General features: G+C 48.6%; 1 protein-coding gene across 1 annotated transcript in view; it reads left to right on the plus strand.

The window, feature by feature from the left end:
• The first annotated feature begins 2,166 nt into the window (after positions 1–2,166).
• The window catches only part of LOC142586081 (uncharacterized), a 65,078-nt gene continuing 51,406 nt past the window's right edge, over positions 2,167–15,838 (plus strand). The window contains exons 1-4 of the mRNA XM_075697341.1: positions 2,167–2,247; positions 12,614–12,703; positions 13,595–13,806; positions 14,110–14,484. Of these exons, the coding sequence (XP_075553456.1) occupies positions 2,231–2,247; positions 12,614–12,703; positions 13,595–13,806; positions 14,110–14,484 (694 nt within the window). The 5' untranslated portion in view covers positions 2,167–2,230. The remainder of the gene's footprint in view (positions 2,248–12,613; positions 12,704–13,594; positions 13,807–14,109; positions 14,485–15,838) is intronic.

Genomic DNA, 15,838 nt, shown 5'->3' on the forward strand with positions numbered 1-15,838 from the left:
GGACTTCTGGAGCACCATGTCGCATCAGGATGTTCTCGGCGAAAAATTTTCCCATTTCGGCAGCGCTGCCTTTCGGTAGAGCTTTAGTTTCAGCGAAGCGGGTCAGATAGGCCGTCGCCACGAAGATCCACTTATTTCCGGAAGTTGATGTCGGAAAGGGTCCCAACAAGTCCATCCCGATCTGCTGAAAAAGTCGGCAAGGAGGCTTGATCGGCTGTAGTAATCCCGCTGGCCTTGTCGGTGGTGCCTTGCGTCGCTGACAGTCTCAGCATGTCCTGACGTAACGGGCGACATGGGTGGTTAGGTGCGGCCAGTAATACCGTTCTGGTATCCTCGATAGCGTCCGGGAGAAACCGAGGTGCCCAGCGGTCGGATCGTCATGTAGGGCGTGCAGTACTTCTGGACGCAGCGCGAACGGAACAACAAGAAGGTACTTGGTGCGGACTGGTGAGAAGTTCTTCACGAGTAGGTTGTTTTGAAGCGTCAACGAAGACAATCCACGCTTAAATGCCCTAGGTACAACGTCGCTGTGCCCTTCCAAATACTCGACTAGGGCTTTTATCTCCGGGTCCCCTCGTTGATGTCCGGCGAAGTCTTCCGCGCTTATTATTCCACGGAAGGCGTCGTCATCCTCGTCATCATTCGGCGGAGCGTCAATGGGCGCGCGTGATAGGCAATCGGCATCTGAGTGTTTTCGTCCGGTCTTGTATGTTACAGTGATGTCGCATGCTTGAAGTCTGAGGCTCCACCGTGTCAGCCGTCCTGAAGGGTCCTTTAAGTTAGCCAGCCAACACATCGCGTGATGGTCGCTGACCACTTTGAATGGCCTGCCATATAGGTAAGGGCGAAGTTTCGCTGTAGCCCAAACGATGGCGAGGCATTCCTTTTCCGCTGTAGAATATTTGCCTTCCGCTTTTGACATCGACCGGCTAGCATAAGCTATCGCCTGTTCGACTCCGTTTCTCCTCTGGACTAGAACGGCACCGAAGCCTAGGCTGCTGGCGTCAGTGTGGATTTCTGTATCGGCGTGCTCGTCGAAGTGCGCAAGTACGGGCGGCGACTGCATGCGTCGTTTGAGTTCTTGAAAGGCGTCGGCCTGCGGCGTTTCCCACTCGAACTTGACATCACATTTAGTTAGCTGTGTCAGTGGCTCAGCGATGCGTGAAAAGTCCTTGACAAATCGCCTGTAGTAGGCACACATGCCAAGAAATGTACGCACTGCCTTCTTGTCGGTGAGCTCCGGGAACTTTGGTATGGCAGCTGTCTTCTGCGGGTCGGGGCGGACTCCAGAGTTGCTGATGACGTGGCCTAGAAACAGAAGCTCATCGTAAGCGAAGCGGCACTTTTCTGGCTTCAGAGTGAGCCCTGATGACTTCATGGCCTCCAATACTGTTACAAGCCGCCTAAGGTGATCGTCGAAATTTCCGGTGAAGACGAGTAAGGAGGCAGCAAAACTGTGATTACCGAAACGAGCGTTTTATCGGGCGAGCTCGTGCCCTCAAAACCAGGCTACAGTCAAGGAACAACGGTTGCGGCGAACACGATCGGCGGTCGTCGAAATCTGATCGGCGGGTCGAGCCCGTCGGCTTTTATACATCAATCGTCGAATGTTCCAGCCTAATCGCTGGGACCCGCGTGCTTTCTACAAAGTTCTACAATATTCGCGTCGCGCACACATGCGATCAGATTGCACAAGGTTCGGTCACAGACAGCGGATGGAAGCATCGATAACATTCGAGAAACTTCCGATAGGTGTAGGCGCGTCCTGCTCTGTGCGATAACATTTCTTAGCGATGAAACTTGTCGCCCGATAAAAACAAACAAGTACACGTGTCAATAACAATCATTTTCGCGTTGAGTTAGTGAGTCGGCAAATACTACGAAGACAAAGATGCGCTAAATATTGTTGCACTCTTCAATGACGCGCACTAAACAAACAGGTTTATTGGGGGCGAACTTCTGCCTGGAAACTCAAGACTAAAGTACTTTTGCGCAATTTTCAAGCAGAGTCAACAGACGCCTCTTCAACAGTGAACCGCGTCTCCACACTGGACACACTTTCACGCACACCGAAAACCAGTAGCCACGTCGTGAATTTTCCTTGGATGGGGGGACTCAGGCGCTGCCGCGTGCACGTTCACGAGGGACACGCGCTGTCTCGGCATGCTCGAGGCGTTGCTGGCGCTCATCTAATGGCGATGCGATGAGTAATTCCTAGGGACTTTCAGCAATGAGGCGCTTGAAAAGGTACGTACCTCACGAGAGTGCTCGTAACTGGCATGTGAAGAGCTCTGTGCGGCATTAGACACCCTCCGAAAACACATCGTCGCGATTCGTGGGAACCAAATTGATATATAGAAGTGTTTTCATTGCCTGTCGCAGTAAGGCTTCATGCAGTAAAGCCGATTTGAGCGCTCTTGTTCATGAAGGATGACTTCGTAATTCAGGTCATCTACCCGCCGAATACCAATCTAAGGGCCAAAGTATCGGCGAAGGAGTTTTTCACATAGTCAAGGACGCACTGGTGTCCATACCCACACGTTATCGCCTGACTGGTACTGAACTTCTCTGCGGCGCAGGTTGTAGTAGCCTGCGTCCCTGCGTTACTGCTGGCGTATGCGGAACCATGCCATCTGCCAGGCTTCTTCAGCTCCTTGTAGGAAGTCGTCGGCGTCGTGCGGGTAGCTGTTGTCATCATCTACTGACAACATAGCACCCAGTGTAGTTGTGACTGTACAGCCAGGGACCAGTGAAAGTATAGTGACCAGAGTTGTCCTGTACAGCCATATTATAGGCGAAAGTGGCGTAAGGCAAGATTGCGTCACGTGTCTTTTGTTCGAGATCGACATACATGGACAGCATGTTGGCCAAGGTTCGGTTTAGAATTTCCGTCAGGCCGTTTGTTTGGGGATGGTATGCATTGCTTGTCCTTTGAGTGGTGGGAGCCATGTTCATCAAACATTGGAGCAAATCAACTGTGAAAGGCGTTCCTTGATCGGTAATCGCGACCATAGGTGCAACATGTCGGACTACTATGTTACAAACGTAGAAATTGGCGAGTTCAACTGCAATTCCTCACTCAAGGCAACCAGTTTCAGCATATCGTAATAAATAGTCCGTCAATACTACTATCCATCTCTTCCCTGACGATGATGTTGGGAACGATCGAAGAAGATACATTCCAACTTGTTGAAATGGAGTCTTCAGTGGGCCTAATGGTTGGAGAGAAGGCTGGCCAATTTCAAGGGTGGTGTTTTCCCCCTTTGGCATTGGCAACTTGTCTTCACGTAATGCTGCACCGATGCTAACAATTTAGGCCAGAAGTATCTGAGACGAATTCTGGCGAACGTTCGGCTAACACCTAAGTGACCCGACGATGGTACATCATGACAGCCTTCCAAAATTTCCGGTCTAGAACTAGATTGTTCTAGTTTTCTAGAACAATCTCCCCACCATACTTCAACAAATCTGCTGTTACATGATCATTCACAGCTGCCTTCCCCATTTGCATAGCTCCCAAGGCTTTCTTTACTTCTTCCGGCGTTACTTGTGGGATTTCAAATTCCTCTAGGCTATTTTCTCTTCCGTTATCGTCGGGGGTGGCACTGGTACTGTATAAGTCTCTATAGAACTCCTCCGCCACTTGAACTATCTCATCCATATTGGTAATGATATGGCCGACTTTGTCTGTTAACGCATACATGTGATTCTTTCCTATTCCTAGTTTCTTCTTCACTGCTTTTAGGCTTCCTCCGTTCTGAGAGCATGTTCTATTCTAACCATATTGTACTTCCTTATGTCAGCTGTCTAACTCTTGTTGATTAACTTGTGAAGTTTTGCTAGTTCTAGCTGTACGGTTAGAGACTTTCTTACATTGGCATTTCTTGATCCGACCTTTCTTCTACTGAGATAACTTACTTTTATCCTGTCCAACGGAGTTACCACTGACTTCGAACGACAGAAAGCTGAGCTAGTTGGTAAGGATTCATTATGCAAAAAAGAAGTGAGGCGTGCATACAGGACACAAGAGTAGAGAAGTGGAGAAGTGGATAGTCGGCGGTCGTGTTGTCCACTTTTCTAGTCTTGTGTCCTGTCTGCACGCCTCACTTCTTTTTTGCATAATGAACCACTGACTTCTATTGCACACTCCTTAATGATGTCCATAAGAGTATCGTTCATTGCTTCAACACTGAGGTCCTCTTCCTGAGGTAACGCCGAATACCGGTTCTGCAGCTTGATCCGGAATTCCTCTATTTTTCCCTCTTACCGCTGACTCATTGATCGGCTCCTTATGTACCAGTTTTTTCCGTTCCATTCTCAAGTCTAGGATAATTCGAGTTCTTAGAATTCTTTGGTCACTGCAGCGCACCTTGCCGAGCACGTCCACAACTTGTATGATGCCAGAATTAGCGCAGAGTATAAAGTATATTTCATTTCTACACTCGCCATTCGGTCTCCTCCACGTCCACTTTCGACTATCCCGCTTGCCGAAGAAGGTATTCATTATCCGCATAGTATTCTGTTCTGCAATCTCTACTAACAACTCTACGCTGCTATTGCTAGAAGCTACGCTAAATTCCCCCACTGACTTGTCTCTAGCCTGCTTCTTGCCTACCCTGGCATTGAAGTCGGCCATCAGTACAGTGTATTTTGTTTTGACTTTACCCATCGCCGATTCCAAGTCTTCATAGAAGTTTTGGAGTTCCTGGTCATCATGACTGGATGTAGGGGTGTAGACCTGTACAACCTTCAATTTGTACCTGTTATTAAGCTTCTCAAGGAGACCTGCCACCCCCTCGTTAATGTTATAGAATTCCTGTATGTTACCAGCTATATCCTTATTAATCAGGAATCGGACTCTTAGTTCTCTTCGCTCCACTAGGCCCCGGTAGCACAGGACGTGGCCGCTTTTTAGCACTGTATATGCTCCTTTTGTCGTCCTAACTTCACTGAGCCATATTATATCCCATTTACTGCCGTCTAATTCCTCGAAAAGCACTGCTAGACTCACCCCACTAGATAACGCTCTAGCCTTAAACGTTGCCAGGTTCAGATTCCCCAGCAGCTGTGAATGAACTGACCACTGTGGCGGTCAGACTTCTGACGCAGCAGAGGGTGCTAAGAATCCGTGGGACCGGAGAGGCCGCCATTGGAATCTGAACCTTCAGGCTTACCATCCAGCAAATAGAATGGTGATGGCTGACAGCATGGAACGGCCTACCGTAGAGTTGTTTCGAACTCGCTGATGGCCCATGTGACAGCGAAACACTCCTTTTCTGTCGCAGAGCAATTTGTTTCAGCTTTCGAGAGGGTTCGGCTAGCATACGCTATGAGTTTCTCTTCCCCATTTGGCCGCTGAACTAGAACCGCGCCGAGACGAAGATTTCTTGCATCTGTATGGACTTTTGTGTCCGCTGTCTCGTTTAAATGGGCGAGGGTTGGTAGGGCTTGCAATCGTTCTTTTAATTCAATGAATGCACGTACTTGTTTAGTGTTCCACATTAGGTCCACGTCTTCTTTAGTAAGTCTCGTTAGAGGTTGGGCAATTTTGGAGAAGTTTTCTACAAATAGACTGTAATAAGCGCATAGTGCCAAAAATTGTCGTATTCTCTTCTTGTTTGTCGGCTTTGCAAATCGCGCCATGGCAGCAGTCTTGTCGGGATCCGGACCAATACCTTTCGCAATAATTACGTGACCCAGGAAACGAAGTTTTCGGAATCCAAGCTAGCACTTTTCCGGTTTAAAGGTCAGGCCTGCTGAGCGTATGGCTTCGAGCGCTAGCGCAGCCTCTGTGCATGCTGGTCCAATGTTGCGAAAAATGCAAGAACGTGGTCTAGGTAAACTAAGCATGATTGTCATTTCAGACCCAAGAGGACATTGTCCATCATGCGCTGGCATGTCACCGGCACACGAAAGAGGCCGAATACTAGCGTTTTGAACTCACATGTCATCTTTGTTTATGAAAGCAATTTTTTCATGGTCTCTTTCATCTACTTCAATTTGCCAATACCCCTTCTTGAGTTCTAATGAAGAAAAAGAGCATTGCATGTCGTAGTCGGTCCAAGGTGTCATCAGTGCGTGGCAGGGGGTATACATATCACTTGGTCCCGCTGTCCCATTTCCGGTAATCGACGCAGCTCTTTTCTCACAAGGACTACAGGCGACGCCCACGGGCTGTTTGATCACCGAATGACATCGTCCTCAAGCATCTCTTGCACCTGACTCTTTATGACCTCTCGTTCAACCGGTGACATTCGGTGCGGATGTTGGTATACTGGCCTGGTCGCTTCGTCTGTTATTATACGGTGTTTTACAATCGGTGTGCACCTTACTTTTGACGAGGTGGAGAAGCATTCTGCGAAGTCATTTACAAGGTTCTCCATCATTTCTTTCTGGGCTGGCGACAGACTTGGATTGATCGCAACTGATGTTACGACGTCATGCGTACTTTCCGCAGCAGGCGATCTTGACGCTAAGCAACATACATCTGTGACTGCAGTAAGCCTGCGCAGGAAGGCGATGGCTATGTTCTTTGCGGTATGCTGAAATTCACTTCCGAAATTCGTCGGCAATACATCAGCACACCATCGCGTAGTTAGACAATTCCTCGCGCCACGCACATACCTTTCTCTAACAGTAGCTCGATGTTGGTGCCCGCTATACTTTCCGAGTCGTCGAATGCTTCGTTTCTTACGCGAACCAGCACTCTGCATTGTGGTGCCACGGTTTTGTAATCGTCGGTAACCCGCGAGACAACGTGCTTTGTCTCCTCCGACTCTTGCATGTCTATAGCCTGCTTCGTAGAAAATGATACACTATAATTCTGCAGGTTAATTATGGCACCATTTGCTAGAAGGAAGTCCATTCCGAGTATTACAGCCTTCGAACATTCTGGTAGTATGACAAAATCAGCGACGTAAGAAAAACTTAGAAATCCGATTCTCGTTGTACATAAAGCCCCTCCATACACGTTTCCGCCGACCAGGTTAAGTACCGCCAACCTGCCCTCCTTCTCCACGCCCCTCTCCCCCTCACCCCCTTAGCTTCCGGTGTCAAGCGGAACTTACGTAGCTGCAGCTTCCTGTTCCGAGTGGAAGTGACACTTTGTTTTTTAGCGTTGTTTACTTTCGCGCCGCTGGAGAGGCTTTAATTGCACGAGCTGCGGTTGAAACTGTGAATGCGATTACATCCAAGAACTACCGCCTACTGTAACCAGCGATCTGCTCGTGTTCGCTGCTTCGCGTCAACCTGCGACGGGTTGTGGCACGCGCGACAAAGTACAGTGGAATGTAGTGCGTGGGCGCTTGGAGACCACTGCCGCTTTTCGTGCATTTGGACAACAGCGACCCTGACCTACTACTTCAGCGGAATACACCAGCTTGTCCCCTTTGCATTCTTCTTATTGTGACTGCCGCAGCTCTGCTAAGCACGCGCGGGCGTCTCACCATCGTCTAACAGCAGTCAAAGCAGAAATTCCCGAAGCGCAACTACAGGAAGTGGAAACGCCGGAACCGGAAATTTTTAAACCGGAAATGCCGGAACCGGAAATACCGGAACCGGATTTGGTGTGAGGGGAAAAGGCGTCGCACAACAAAGGTTGTCGCTACTTAAGAAAGCGGGGGTGGCGCGTAGATGCAGGGGCTTTAGTTGTACATTTACCCAGAGGCCTAATGGGGTGCGTACCAGCGGTGCGTATCTGGGGTCCACTCCACGGCATAAAATATTCTTTTCAGTTCCTTGGTAAGTGCATATCATACGACGGAATAGTCAGCACCTGTCTCAAATAATTCTCTCGATTAGCGAACGTCTACGGTAATACGCAAGTCTGAAAAAGTTCCCTCTTCACTTTTCCTATTCATCCCTTTCCGTTCGTCGCTGCTGTTTTATAAACTTGATCGAGGATCTTGGCTTTTTCGAACGGCAGTGGCCTCCCCTCGAGAGGTCACTGGCTTCAATTTTCCTGACGTTGGCTCAGTGATCGTTAGCGCGTAGCTGGGGGTTAGCGCGTAGCTGGCGTTAGATCGTGGCTGGTGTATGCATCTAGCAGCCTGGTCCTGTCGTCTGGTCAAGTAGTCCTGAATTTCGATGGGTCTTTCACTAATACGGGGACCAGGTACATTTATCGTAAAGCGGCGAAGACCTGCTTTGCGATATGGGCACGATCTGTAAAAGAGTCCAGCTTCTCCGCAGTGAAAACAGAGTGGCGTCCGGTCGGGTGCACGCCACACGTCACTTTTTCATGGCCTCAGCTCTGCTAGTAAATGTCCACTGCGCAGAGCCGGCTGGCGGCTGCTGAGGGTCGTGAATGGAGCACTATGCCCAGTCGGCTTTGCATAACACATCAGCGTACGTCAGTCGGCGACGTACCGGTGGTGGTTGTTCAAGATGCACAGGCGGCGCCTCAAGTCTTGGGTGCAGAATGGCGTGCCGAACTTCATTCAGAATGACGGCGGCCAGAGTTGAAACTGGCGACGTGGCTTCCGGTTGCTGCAGATTTCGAAGCTCCTCCTTTATGATTGATCGCACCTCTTAGCGCTTCAGGCTTACTTCCTGGGTCTTCTGACAGGAGGTCGGCTGGTGCGCTGTAGATATCGCGATTGTAGGTATGGGCACGCTGCTGCAGCGCCTTCTCTATGTTCGTCGCTTCGGTGCAAAACTCAGCAACACTGTGTGGTCGGTTGCGAACCAGTCCTACAAACAGCTCCTGCTTCACGCCACGAATCAGATGGCGTGATTTCCTCTCTTCGGTCATGTTTAGATCAGCGCTCTTGAAGTGGCGGGACATGTGCTCGATATACATGCCGACAGTCTCGTTAGTGCGCTGGTTTCTGGCTAGGATAGCGCGCTCTACCTTCCCTTGCCGATCAGTGCTGGCATATGTGGCAAGCAACTGTCCCCGAAATTCTTCTCATGAAGAGAGCGCCGCTTCATGTTTCACGTACCATGTTCTCGCTTACTCTTCTGACACGAAGTACACGTTTCGAAGCTTCCGTGCCTCTTCCCAGTCGTTGAAATCTGCGACTCGCTCGAAGTGTTCCCACCAGCCTTCCACAACTTCGAACGTATCACCGTGGAAGGACTTGGGCGTGCGTGGTGGGTACATGATGAGCTGGGACGATGCTAGCGGGCTGGTCATGGTTGCACCGTCGCTGGTAACTGTTGCCTGCACTGATGAAGCAACAGGAAGAGTTACGAACTCGGGCGGGTCTCCTGGGAGGCGGCGGCTTGTGCACTGGTGTACTAGAGTCAGTTCTCTGGGTTCTAATCGCTCAGGGTCGGGGCTCTGCACTCTTGCGAACTGGGGTCGTCCAATCATACCACGCACCTCCAGCAGAAATGTAGCACTCTTCAATGAGGCACACTAAAGAAACTGGTTTATTGTGTGCGAACTTGTGCCGGGAAACTGAATACTAAAATATTTTCACAAAATTTGCAAGGAGAGTTAACAGGCGCCTAATAAACAATGAACCGCGTCTCCACACTGAACACGCTTTCATGCGCCCCGGAGACAAGGAACCACGCCGTGACTTCCCATCGGACGGGGGAACTCAGGCGGTGCCGCGTGCGCGTGCACGGGAGGCACGCCATGTATCGCCATGCGCCTAGCGTTGCTGGCGCTCCCCTAACGGCGATGCGATGAGTAATGCCTAGGGGCGTTGGCGATGAGGCGCTTGGAAGGGTACTTTATGAGAGTACTTGTAACAGGCATGTGGAGAGCTCTCTGCGGCAATGTTTCGGATAGAAATATAAAAGAGTATTGATTGATCGATTGGTTGATTGATTGCTTGATCGATTGATTTATTGATTGATTGAGTACCTTTTATTGTTTAAAAGCAAGGTGACGCTTCTGGGAGTCTTCATAAGTTGTAACGTCTAGTTCAGGAGGCGAGAGGCTTGTGCTGCATGGCGAGCTCGCTCTGCTAATTGGAGCTGATGGTCGACTTCAGGGTAAGACAGCGCAGCCTACTAAGGCTCCAGCACAGAGCCTTCGAGCGCTCTGAACTCGACCTTGGCACTCTTAATAACCAGGCGATTATCTTCAGAGCACTCAATTTCGATTAGCCGAATGTAAACCGCGCCACTTTATAGCTCAGGTCTTGTAAGCGGCTGTTCGAATGTATGCTATCATTACAGAGGCGTTCTCCCCTGAGGTTCGCTAAACAGGCGGCAAGAAACTAATATTAAAATGTATAGGTAACACGATGCCCCACTGTTACGTTCATGTAAACGTGGCCTATGATATGCAGCTTGAATAAGCTTTTGCATCTACGTTCCCGCAAGTAAACGTGGCCCATAGTGTACTTTAGAAGAGTGAACAACTGGGCTATATGGTTATCCGATATAATAGACGAGTTTTGCCCCAAAGCCACACACACGAGAAAGGAGAAAACTCTAGCGTTTGCTTCAACTGTTTATTGAGCTTAAAAGCATCCTACATATATAGCTTTCCCAGAACCCGAGTTTATGCGCACGCGTACAAGGCGTCAAGTAGATTCGTGTAAAAAACACGTTATCTGAGCAAGCGGGGAATAAATGTCTGCTCGCCCTCATACAGAAAAATACATGTGTCACTGACAAAACTTGGACCAGTTTTGCTAATCTAAAAAGCGTCCAAGGTTTCACTAGCCCGTTTGCTGCCTATCTGTACCCAAAATCCTTACAACTCGGAACCGTGAAATGCAATTGGTGCAAGCCCTGCGTTGTTATACTAGCCGTTTACCACCACTACTTTCAATATTTTTTGCCTGTGCTCTAAGTCAGTCATTCTCGCAACGCTCGTCTGCCCAATATTAATTTTTCCTCAGGACAGGAGAATTTCATAAACGACGTTTGTGGCACACTTTATGAAAGGTTGCGTAAGTCTTTTCTGACAGCCGACCTTCTGGCCTTCGCAACAGATGGGTCGGCTAAGCTGGGCTAGATTTTGGTAGCTGAAAACATTACCTGTGCGTTGTGTCGGTTGGCCACTTTTTTCAGGCAGTGCGAAACCCTGTGCGGATGTAGGGAACCACTACAGGCCATTCCTTGCTCACCGATTCTTTCCTGCTGACACCAGCTGTTATCTTCTTCACAGGGGTTTCTGCCACAGGGACCGAGACCAACTCAGGGAACCCAGCTGCAACCAGCGTGTCGAATTTGTTGTCAAAGCTAGCTTGCATCTCATGCACATCCGAGTTCGGGAGCGACAACGCCAGATAGTAGTTTGTGATGCCTCTTTTTACTACTTTTTCGTGGGCGGAATTATACGGCAGGAGTCCTTTTTGCGCATGAGAAGCGAATAGCCCTGCAAATATGACCATCTACAAATTTTAACCGTACATAAAAAATTGAAGCATGCCGTTCATGGGTAAACGATAGCCCCTTTCCGAGTTTTGTAAGGTCATCTAAAACACTGTTTACCATTTCTTCACTAGAAACAGTTCATTCCTTGTTTAAAACTAGAGCTGAAGTAAGCGCCCGTGTTGTCTCCTTTGTTGTGTTTGTGGTTTTTGGCGCAAAACTCGTTTCTTGTGGTATACAGCTCGAATAAGCTTTTGCATCTGCGTTCCCACTAATTCAGAAAACGCGGATGGACAGGACGGTGCGCACAATCCGAGCCGATGACGCGGCGTGGATGAACACATGTCGAGGGGCATTCGGTATTTCGAGTGGCTCAGGAGTCTTGCAGCTGTAACGTTACTGCAAGGAGCTACTAAATGCCTGAGCTTGGGCTGCCTCGGGAACAGTTCGTCACTTTTGAAGGTTTCAGAACTTCCGTCGGTTGTGCCGCTGTGCCGCGGTTATCCACAGCTTGGACAAATCATTGCGGGCCGCATTTGTCGCCGAAGTCCGCTGCACGCGACTTGTCAAGATGCGCTGTGTAGTCTTCCCGTGTCACAACACGATCGCACAATTTAAAGGTATTGTAAAGGGAATTGTCGGAAGAGTACGTAACCTGCGTGTATAAAGCAAATTAAGCAGAAAGGGCAGGTGTGTTGTCTTTGCCACACCATTGTCATCACGCTGTCACCATTCCTTTAGTGCCGTGCCTCCGTCGTCGACACGCTGCCATGATTCCAATTCGTCATGGCATTTTGGTGGCGCTGCCGTCACTGTCGCATCGTCATCACCTCCATCGGCGCCGTTCAATCATTGTCACAGCGCTGTCGCCTTTTTCACTCTGTCAAGCCACCTACCAAACCTTGCAGTCGACAGTATTCATTGGAAATGTTTTTGTATTGTGTCAATTTCGTTTCTGCAGTGTGTGTAGGGTGCTCTTAGTTTACTTTGACAATCATCTTTCATGATTTCTGGATCGATTTTTCGCATGTTTTCGCAATTTCGCAATTTTTCGCACGTGAATATTTTGTAACAATTATGTCTAGTGGAAATTCCAGAAATTAAAATGTACGAAATGCCAAATATTATTTCTGAAATCCTGCATTATGTGAGTGGTGGACGCAATACCTATTTGAATGTATATACACTATGAACCAAATGAGCTGGTTTATCGCGTATCCGGCACTCCTTTTCCTTCAGCAGCCTACCCGAGTACAACAGAAACTAGCATTTTTTTTCAATGCGACTGCCGTGAAAGCTAATGAGAGATTGTTTTTCTTTTTGATGCCTTTAGTGAGGAAGAGACCGCTGAAGAACAGACTGAAGCTCCCGAGGAAGAAGAAAACGAAGGCGAAGAAGAGGAAGGCACTGGTGGCCATGAAAAGTACGGCTGTCTCGTCTCAGAATATCGAACGGGTATCCAATGAAGTATTGTTGGTGTAATAACATGAGGAGTAAAACAAATATTCAAGTACAATGCATATATTCGTTTCCCGCTACAGAATTAACGTGAAAAGTGATAAGTCATATTGTTTCACCATACAATCAGAAAAGTTTGACTCTGCGGTGATGCCGATAGAGCTGTAGTTGCGTTGGAAAGAACAGCTAATTCGCTAATGCGGTAACGAAGCCCAATAATGCCTCAACATTTGTTTGCACCTTGCGGCGGCCTGTGACCCCTGTTTAGTTCTTGCATCGGCTCGTATGCAAAGTGTAGTGATTACGGTGGCTCAGTAGCTAGGGCGGCATGCTCCCGAAAACAACGTCGCCGGTTCAACTCCATACCCCAGGGGTCGTATTTCGAAGGCAAGGGACAGTGGAGGGGCTGGGAAGCTTTCGTTTATCAGGCTACGATTGCAAATTCAAGAACCCCAGGAGGCCATATATAGCTCTTCACACTCGGTTACCACCTCCGCTATAGACAACTGCGTGGTACTGAAGTTTAAATCACATATATAATGTTATTTCTAAGGTCCAGCCGCCCGCCGCACCAGTGATCGACACGAAAACGTTCTCTGATCAGCGCACATGTACGATGCCTTGCATTCCGTCCTTATTTTTCCACCTGATATCTTGTTCCTTCCTCATTCAGAAATTATGCTGTCCTTTTTGGTGCATCATATTTCAACACCTAATTACTGCACCATTCTTCAAGAAAAATAAAATGTTCAGTTCAACTCGTTTTTTAAGGTTGCTCTATGTTATTTCATCGGTAGAGGCCGAAGTCATCAATGATGATGTTACTACCGCAGTTTAGTAGAGTTTCAATGCGCAGGTCTAGCAAGAGAACAAGCGGCAGTAAAAGCCACGACTCGCCGGAGAAGTCAGTGTCCCGGCCCAGAAAGGACAGCAAGAAGTCTATTGTCTCCGCCGACGCTGGTGACCAGAGAACAGGCTTATCCACTGGGAAGGAAGATGCTGCAGGCAGCTCCGGCAAGCGCCACGCTCGCAGTTCAATCACGTCAAAAGAGAGCAAGCACGCCAAAGGTGAGATGCTCTTGAAATTTATTTCACCAGTCCCCTAATACCAGAACAGTGAGCCTCAATGTATTCATAACGCATCATGCTTTGAATGTTCCATGCGCAGAATGAAAACGTGCTGAAAGAAATCGCTGCATAACTTATGTTCTGCCTCAGAAATCAGTAAAACTATGGAAAAGAAACTAAATATGCATAATCATAGCACAGATCCTTAACTTTAGACTCACTCACGCTGATCCATATCGGACCCAGGTGACATCATTGCACTATTGCACGATAACACTATTTGATTTTGTGTTTTCCTTGAAGGGGAAGGGCATGAAGAAACGGAAGCTGAAGCCACGGAGCATCCGGAAGAAGAGACCGAAGGACAGCAGCCGGAAGAAAACGAAGAGACCGTTGCCATGACTACAAAGGGCAGTGCAGTGAAGGAGACTTCTAGAGGGAATCGCAAGGGCAGTGGCAAGCGAAGCAGCAGAGACACACAGGAAGGCACTACCAAAGTCTCTGGAGAAGACACAGCCGGGGAGACGGGCTCTAAGCAGGGTAGCGAGGGATCCACCAAGGACAGTGCCGCGGCGACGGAGGCACCTGCAAGCGGGGAACAGACTGCAGCTGCGGAAAGTGGAGAGAACGAAGAAGGCACCGGAAAGGGAAGCCGAAAGACTCGTACCAGATCGACTCGTACGTCCCTTTCATCCTTTCTATCGCTTCCCTCGTTTATTTTGTGATTACACAGTTTCTTTCAGCTAACTTGTTCCAATTAAGCATAAAAAATACAACACAGTAGTACGAAAATGTAGCAAAGTGGTATTTGTCACTGTCCTATTAAGCAAAAACAATTAGTTCCTACATGAATTTAGGTTATCAGTTACCAATAATTATTGATCAACTGTTAACGTATTGAGTAAAACGTAAAATCTTCATTACAGAACTTGCTGAGGTTATTCACAAATATCCGAAGCATTCATATACATGAGAAAATTTGCGATGGAATAAATTTAATTTTTCCGGGCTACAAGGACGAAAGCGCGTTAGATTAGAAAAGAAGTGCCATGTAACTAAGCTAAACGCGCAGCAAATTTAAAGCCCCCAAACATGTTACAAACAAATGATCGATGTTTCAGGCAGACTGGGACCTTAGTGTGGCCGCTAGTGAAAATAAGAGGCGATCGCCGTGCCCGTCTCTGAGTCGTCGCCATCGGCCACCAAAAGCTCCTCACCTTTTATGCGGCCTCCAGACAACAAGAAATTCACCGACGATTACGACACTGCCTATTACAAATTTTGATCGCAGCTGTATGCGCGTGTTCATTTCGCGATATATTGGCTAGCGGGCACAATCTGGCTTGTGCGGGATGTTGCAAAGAAAGTGAAGCGTGGTACGACCGTCTCAATAATCGGGAGATCGCGAGGGGCAGAGGGTGGGTGACTCGTGGACGTGATTCACAGCAACCGCCGCAGACAGACCTCCTCCCATGCAGCGCTTTGTTTCCGAGTATGGTATCGGCGACGTCATGGGCGAACAGGCGACCCATGCTACTTAAGCACCATCTCGTAGCCATCGTCGCCGCAAACTCTGTCTTGCCCGGCACTATGCTTATCATGCTTTCGCCATACCCTCTTCCTCCGCTTTCCGCCTAATGGTTCCGCAGTACCCTCCTCCTCCGCTTACCGCCTCGCGCTATGTTCACTATCGTCACTGCGCTGCGCACTCGCTCTTTCATGCTTCGCTTTACTCGTTCGCTCGGTTACGAGGGCGTCGACAACGGGCGCCTAAGAGCTGTACTTAAAACTCTGACAAAGCTTCAAGAACTGTCGTGCACTACTTATCGTGTATCCCTTGGCCCAATTTCCTTCATTAAATCAAGAGACGAGATTGCGTGAAAAAATTAGACGCCAGGATCATTGTCTTTGATTGATCGCCTTTGACATTCATGGTTCGGTCTGCCTGCAGGATCGAACATTCGTTGGTGGCATGTTTAACTGCACTAATGTCGCTGTGTGTACGCTCCACGATTTGATAGTAGGCCTTTAA

Source organism: Dermacentor variabilis, chromosome 6, assembly GCF_050947875.1.
Source record: "Dermacentor variabilis isolate Ectoservices chromosome 6, ASM5094787v1, whole genome shotgun sequence".
Classification (NCBI taxonomy): Eukaryota; Metazoa; Arthropoda; class Arachnida; order Ixodida; family Ixodidae; genus Dermacentor; species Dermacentor variabilis.